Below are 7,568 nucleotides of genomic sequence, written 5' to 3'. Positions count from 1 at the left end.
GGTGCGGCGGGCCTATCTTGTATCTCGGTGCACGTGGCTGGAGGCGACGATAGGCAGCAGAGGACGGGTCGAGGGCGGGGGTGGTGCGGGGCGGGGACGTGCAATGGCGTGATGGCGGGGATGGGAGGCGACAGCGGTGGCAGCGGCGGTCTGAAACCCCTAACCTTTGTTTTTGAGAAGTTGAAACACCTAGCCACTTGGAGCCCTTAGGTTGTAGGTGGACGTGGGCTGTCTACGGCGGGCGCCCACATCCAAGCCCACGTAAAATAGCATACGTCAGCACCCACGAGCCACGGTTAAGCCTCTTAATTAAGTGGGACTTGCGGGCTATTCAGAAACCCACCTTAGCACATCTCCAACAACCGACCTTAAACCGTTTGAAACTGTCCGGACCCGAGTTGAAGGTGTTGTGGGTAACAACTCGGGCCCGAGTTCCTCAGCTGACAAGCCCCTAAAAAGTAACAATGATAACCAGAGGCTAGTCTTGGGAGGGCAGATTACCCTTGTCTTGAATAAAAGGCAGTCTACTGAAAATGTAACGCCTCCGGGTAGCTCGAAGGCAAATGCGAGTGATGGATCAGTAGATTTGGCTTTGGTAGTGAGGGAGAGACATACAAACGAGGTAACCTGTCTCTCCTACTCCAGGAAGATTACAGGGCAGAATAGTGATTACAGGGCAGAATAGTGATACAAGTGACATTCAGAACAACAGCGAACACAATGAGAATGAGAAGATGAATGAAAAGGCGGCCTCCCCGGGATCAACGAGTCTCATGAGTTGGAATTGTCGCGGGGTGGATAAACACGCGACAATTCATGAGCTTCGTGATCTCGTGAAGCATTTTACCCTGGCTGTACTATGCATTGTAGAAACACAAATTGATTGAGTATGAGTCAAGAATATGAAAGCTACTTTAGGCTATGACAATAGTTTTGCTGTAAGCTCCTCAGGGAGAAGTGGTGGTTTAGGAATTTTTTGGAATGAAGAAATAAAGTTGAATCGACCATGTATCCTTCAGATTTCATATGTACAAGTATACCCTCAAAACATAATTCCATCAAGTGTCTCATATCACTAAAGTAAACTTCAACGCATCTCCGTCTTTCCTAGCACTACAAAGATATTCAAATTTACAGGAACAAGCACAAAGCAGAGATATACAGGAGTTTTGTTTGCATACTTTGCGAACCAAGAAAAAGAATCCATAAGGTTCCTTCGCCATAGGCATTTTATTCTTCTGACGAAATGAGTTCTGCATTTACAATGTCATACAGAAAGCCAGGAGCTACATCAAAGTCTAAAGACACAGACTTAAATACCCAGAAGTACCTTTGCACGGGGGTGTGCCGCTTGATTTGCTTCTCTGCTTGCAAAGATCGGCTCAAACTCCTGAAAAGCCTCAGCATACTCATTCATCTCTTGGATCAACTGAATCCCCCCAGATTTCTGACCCTGCTGCCACTGTGCCACGTCGTTAAAACAGCAAGGCAACCAGTCTCAATCTGCACTTTCAGAAAACCCTGCAGCCGAGCAAGCAGCAATGCATCACAGCAATGGTGATATTTTTGTATTACCTCAGCCTTGCTGCTACAAACACTCCCTCATAATTGCGCGCCATCAAACCCGCTCCAGCCCCACCATGCTCAGCGTCCAGGGCACCATCAGTATTCATTTTAAATTAGGATGTCTCCATCTCTCCCTCCAATCTTCTGTCACAATTTTCTCTTGTTGCGGCACTTCCAGAGCCTTCACAAATCCCTCCACCAGATGCATGGATGGCAGCGGTTGATATTGAACCGCCTGATGCGTGTATTTATTCCTGCTGCTCCAAATCGCCCACATAACAGAGACAATAACCACTCAATCCTTCTTATTAACCATTGCTGAGTACAAAATATCCATGGCCCAAGTGCCTGGATGCAGACGCGGGAGCTTTTAAATCGAAAAATTCTAACGCTGCATTCGGAAACAGCTTGGCATGTGCACACCTAACCAGAGAATGGAACAGAGGCTCATTGTCATTGCCACAGTCTGCACTCCAAACATCTTCCCCACATGACAAACTGGACGGCTGTTGTTCAATCTGTTCATTATCTAACAGTTGTCGGACACTGGTCTCACTGAGAAAAGACCAGATTTCTCCCACACGGCCACACCCATGCCCGAAAATCATCAATGTCTCGCAGCGGTCATGGTAGTTGGATAATGAGATCAGCATGAGGAGGAATAGACACCTCTCATACTAACTCTTCATTCCATTGATTTGACCCTTCCTCTATCAGAAACAAACTGAACCGGTGTTTAACACCCCATAGGTTTCAAAGATGCTTCCACATGATTCATCTATCATGCCAAACTTCGGTTGTGCATCCATTACCAACTCTTCTTACTAAACCCAACTTAAGGGCATCTCTTCCTCGCACAAGAGCTCGCCAGGTCGGTGACACACCCCGAGGGCAATCTGTTTGCTACTTTGCTCACCAAATAATCCTGAATAAGCCCATGATTTTTAGAAGCAAGGTGTTGCCAGAATATGTTACAATGGTGGAGAGCTGTGGAATGTTGTCTGACTACTGCTGCCCCGTGAAATACCCGTGCTTCTGAATTCAAAGTTCTTAAGAAAGGTTCTGGCAGCTCACACAACTGAAAGACCCATTACCGACTACAACTCATACGGCATAAAGTTCAGCTTCTACTGCACAGTGGACTATCTTCAGCCTGACAGAGGGAGTTTTTTTCGTGTGGAACCACACCAATTATCTCATCTTAATATATGACAGGAGGAAAATATGATAGCTCAATCCATAATAATATCTCTTCAAAGACCTGCCTGTGTCTTCCCTTAACCAAACTGGGCTGCATAGCCTCCTTTTATGAAAAAACAAAATTAGCCAGCTGACTTCTTGTTCAGCTTTGATTACATAACGAATTCCTACAACTTATGCAGCCATAAATATGAGATCATTGTTGCCCATTGACCACCTATGAGATGATTCCTGTGATGAATCATAATGAAAATCATTATGGAACTTCATCAATTGTGAGTTCAAAATACACAAAAAAAAACATAAGAGTGATGTTCCTCATGATTACCTGCAAGTCTTTAAATATAGATATGCAAAATGAAGATCCCCTTTCAGAAATTTACAAGGCTATCATAAAGACTAGCATAGCCATGAATCATCAATTAGAAATTATCCCACTAAGCTTTAGAAGGGTCTTATGATTTTCCTGATGTTTCTCACCTCCAGCTCCAAAATCGTGGACAATCCCATTCAGCTCTACCCGACTGGAGCTTGTTTCTTTCGAAACCCTATGACCTTCGATTACTCCCCTCACCTCTCGAGCATTATTCCAGTTACCAGATTTTGCGTGCATGTTCGATAAAAACACGTATGCTCCATTGTGATTGGGATCCAACTCCAAAATTTTCCTCGCAGAAAATGCACCGAGCTCAAGATCACCATGCATCGAGCAGGCTGCTAACAGAGATCCCCAAACAGCCACATTAGGTCTTACATGCATTGACTTTATGAGATCAACTGCTTCCTGCAGAAGTTTAGCCTTTCCCATAAGATCCACCATACAACCATAATGCTCATGCTTGGGTTCAATCCTGTATTCCTGGACCATGCATTCAAACAAGGAACGGCCTTCATCAACTAAGCCAGCATGACAACAGGCAAACAACAAACCAAGAAATGTCACGCCATTGGGTTCAACCCCTTCACTTTTCATCTTGTCAAAAAGGGCTAAGGCAGATTTGCCATCACCATGCATAGCAAAGGCAGAAATCATACTTGTCCAGGTGATAACATTCTTTCGAGGCATTGCATTGAACACGTTCAAGGCAAGAGTCAAACTTCCACACTTTGAGAACATATTAATAAGAGCATTGCAAATGGACAATACCTTACAAAACCCATTATTCACAACAAACGAATGGATCCATCTGGCTTTGTCAAGGGAACAGATATTAGCACATGCAGATATGACGCTCAATAGGGTAATTTCATCAGGACATACACCACACTCTTGCATATCTTTGAACAAAATCAACGCTTCACTTGGTTGGTTATTTTCAGCATATCCTGATATCATAGCACTCCAAGATACCACATCCTTCTCCACCATACAGTTGAATATGGAGCGAGCAATGTCGATTTTTCCATTCTTAGCATATCCACAGACCATGACAGTTGATGATATCAAGTCCTTCCTTTGCATCCCGCTGTATAGCTTCTTGGCCATCTCCATATCCGCACAAGTAGCATACATGTTTAAGAGGGCACTACTGAGGCGGGCGTCGATAAAAATGTCTGAGACCAGTATGTATGAGTGGATGACTTTTCCGGATCTTAAATGTCGTGTATGACCACAAGCTGATAGAACGGTAGCAAGGATGACTTGGTCAGGCACAATTCTTGATCTCTTCAGCTTATTGAGTAGAAGCAATGCTTCTCTGTAGTCTTGAGTCTGACAATAACTGCCGGTTGATGTTAGAGAGGTCAGTCATGGTTTACAGTGGAAAATACAATTGCTGAAAAGTTAAGAAGCATACAAACTGGAGACTAGAAGCAACTGAACAAATAAAAAAGGATATTATTTTCCAGAGGCACTTTAAATAAAGACGTTGTCACAAGACCCTAAAGTCTCGGCACACACATAAGTTGAAGAAACCTAAATATTGCATGCATCAATTTCCAACTTTCAAGAAGACCATACAAACAATCGAAGAAAGTTCTACCTTTTTAAAGGTCACCTAATTGCATTCCTTTGAAACTTATCAACTTATGCTGCTAGAGATCTACTCCCTCCGTTCCTAAATATTTGTCTTTCTAGATATTTCAACAAGTGACTACATACGGAGCAAAATGTGTGAATCTACACTCTAAAATATGTCTATATACATCCGTATGTGGTAACCATTTGAAATCTCTAAAAAGACAAATATTTAGGAACGGAGGGAGTAGGAAAGAACTTATCAAGTGCTGATCTAGTTAATTATGGTTTCAACCTTAGAACAATTACTTGGACCTTGCTCCAACAAAGAAGCAGACCTGCGTGTTGTTAATAACGTGCATATATTGACTCAAGTTCATGGTGTACCAACTCGACTTGTGCCATTTTCCTCAGCAAAGATTTTTACAAGAAAACGCAGAAAATTGACATGAGGTACAAATATACAATGATGGACAAACTATTACCAAAGCACCCAGATCGCAGCAAAGTTGGATTGATCCAAATGATCAAAACTCCGACCGAATAATAAGCACAAGAACTAGGGCATGCGCATTAGTACCTGTCAAGCATGACGCCCCAGGCGACGAGATCCCGATCCGGCATTACTCCGAACATCCTGCGGGCGTCGGCCACGCGCCGGCACGCCGCGTACGCGCCAACCAGCGCGGTCCCGATGAACCCATCATCCTCGGCCCCGACCCGTACGGCGAGGGCATGCGCCTGCCCCACAGAGTCGGCGCAGCGCGCACGGGCGGCGGCGCGGAGCAGGGCAGGGAGCGCGTGGCGCCCCGGCGCTGGCAGGCCGGCGCGGCGGAGGCACGCGCAAGCGGCGAGCGCGAGGACTGGCGTCGCGGTGGCGGCGCGCAGAACGGAGAGGTATGCGCGGTCAGGTTCGGCGTGCTCCGCCGGCGGGAAGGGGTGGCCGCGGCGGAGGAGGTGGGCGTGCACCTGCTTATGGTGGCGGGAGAGGCCCTCGAGGGGCGGCGCTGGCGTCTCCATCAAAACAGATAGTTTGGTCATGCCGGGTCAAACAGCCCGAGGATTAAGAGCTTCTCCACGAGCAGGGGCGTTTTGGAGGGCGAGCTCCATGAAGAATTTAATTAATAATAATTTAAATATAAACTTCTCCGCTCCGCAAAATTCCAAAAAGATATACATGAAATATGTGTGTAAATTCTTAAAATGAAATATCTTCAAAAAAATTCAGTAAAATGAAATACCTTCAATTATGAGCCGCGGTACAAAGAATAAAACTATGGGCTGAAAAGCGACACACTCCTCCACCACAAGATTGCCAACTATCAGGCACGATTCTTCTGGGCCAGAGATGGTGATAAGCAAAAATACCATACGGTCTGATGGCCGACATTTGCAGGCCCCGTGACCAGGGAGGGCTCAGGACCATATGGTCCGCTGGTCCGAACATTGCCTTGCTGACACGATGGTTGTGGCGGATTGCGAATGGGGAGGACAGCCTTTGGCTTGACATCATCCGGAACAAATATTTGCGATGGCAACCGCTCGCCTTCTGTCAGCGGTATGGCGGCTCGTAGTTCTGGCAGTCCATCATCCAGCTGCTCCCGGTCCTTCCCATCGAGACCTCCATCGCGATGGGGTCGGGTGTGTCTGCCATGTTCTAGTTTGATAGGTGGGTTGGGGATCGCCCCTTCACCGCCCGATTCCCAGACTTGTTCGTCATCGCGGTGGAACCTAGAATCTCCGTCGAGATGGCCCATATTGACTTAGCGCGTCTCGCATTCCGAAGGCCATTTGGGCCCCTAGAACTTGCCACCTGGCAGGACCTCCTTGAGTGCATCACACTTCAGTCTCTGGACGTAGATCAGTCGAGCGACCGCATCTCCTAGCATTTGGAGCCCTCGGGTCGGTTCTCCACCAAATTCCTTTACCGGGTCACTGCGGATGCTCCTACCCCGACGCCCCTAGTCCATATATGGGCGCTTAGACTGCCACTGAAGATTCGGATCTTCGTGTGGTAATGGATCCGCGACCGGGTTCCTTCCGGCGTGGAGGTTCTCAAACAAAATGGTCCGGGTGATAGGATTTGCCACCCTTGGTGGGACAGAGGATGACTCAAATCACATCTTCTTCATGTGCGTGTCAGCACAAGTCCTTTGGAGTTGCTTCCGCGAGGCGGTTGGTGGTCGTTGGTGCAACAACAACTTCCCCAACCTCTTTGCGAAAATTCAGGCCTCCCCCCGCATGTCTTCCACATTAGGTGGCTGAGCATTGGGGTTCTCGCTTGGATGCTTTGGACGGTCCGAAATAAACTTGTAATCCAGCGTGTGCCTCTTCGACGTGCTACTGACGCGATTATCAAATGTGTGTATATTTGCAGCTTTGGCGGCCGCTTAGCCGCCTTCAGGATCGAGACGCCATCAACATCATCATTGCATATTTCCATGCAATGCCTCACCGCTTGGCGCCGCCACTCCCTCCTCCTACCTCTTGAGCCGGTTTAGCCTCTCGAGGCTTGTGCTCCCGTGTTTATTTTTGTTTTTAAGGGCTTGTTGAGTTGAGCCCTCGGAACCATTTTGTACTTTATATCTCTACTACCTTTTGCGTGTGTGTGCAGTGTGAATATTTGTTGGATCTTGTGGCTCTGTTGGTTTGCTTTATATATAAAGCGGGACGAAAGCCTTTTTCGGTAAAAGCCATACATTTGTTTTTTGTGTGTAGCCCTCATTTTAACGTACTTCGTCATGACAATTTGCGCACATGTATGCTATATCTTTGGGTATATGTGTATTTGCATAAAATAAAAATAAAACATAAAAGTATACATTTGGATTTTTTTCAAAATTAA

At 46.4% G+C, this 7,568-nt stretch overlaps 1 protein-coding gene across 1 annotated transcript; it reads right to left on the bottom strand.

Annotated features, from left to right (window-relative positions):
* Nucleotides 1-1,211: 1,211 nt before the first annotated feature.
* Nucleotides 1,212-5,503, bottom strand: LOC119275095 (pentatricopeptide repeat-containing protein At4g14820-like). Its single transcript, XM_037555880.1, has 3 exons — nucleotides 5,304-5,503; nucleotides 3,095-4,487; nucleotides 1,212-2,997 (listed from the first exon to the last, which is right to left on the bottom strand). The coding sequence occupies exons 1-2, from the start codon at nucleotides 5,357-5,359 to the stop codon at nucleotides 3,185-3,187; spliced, it is 1,359 nt and encodes a 452-aa protein (XP_037411777.1). The 5' UTR covers nucleotides 5,360-5,503; the 3' UTR covers nucleotides 1,212-2,997; nucleotides 3,095-3,184.
* Between the last annotated feature and the right edge of the window lie 2,065 nt (nucleotides 5,504-7,568).

Source organism: Triticum dicoccoides, chromosome 3B (genome assembly GCF_002162155.2).
Source record: "Triticum dicoccoides isolate Atlit2015 ecotype Zavitan chromosome 3B, WEW_v2.0, whole genome shotgun sequence".
Classification (NCBI taxonomy): Eukaryota; Viridiplantae; Streptophyta; class Magnoliopsida; order Poales; family Poaceae; genus Triticum; species Triticum dicoccoides.
This window is presented reverse-complemented; position numbering and strand designations above follow the sequence as displayed.

Coding starts and splice junctions, on each gene's coding strand:
- LOC119275095 (XM_037555880.1), bottom strand. CDS start 5,359: ATGTTCGGAGTAATGCCGGATCGGGATCTCGTCGCCTGGGGCGTCATG. Junction 4,488..5,303: donor TGGGGCGTCATGCTTGACAG/GTACTAATGCGC, acceptor ATCAACCGGCAG/TTATTGTCAGACTCAAGACT.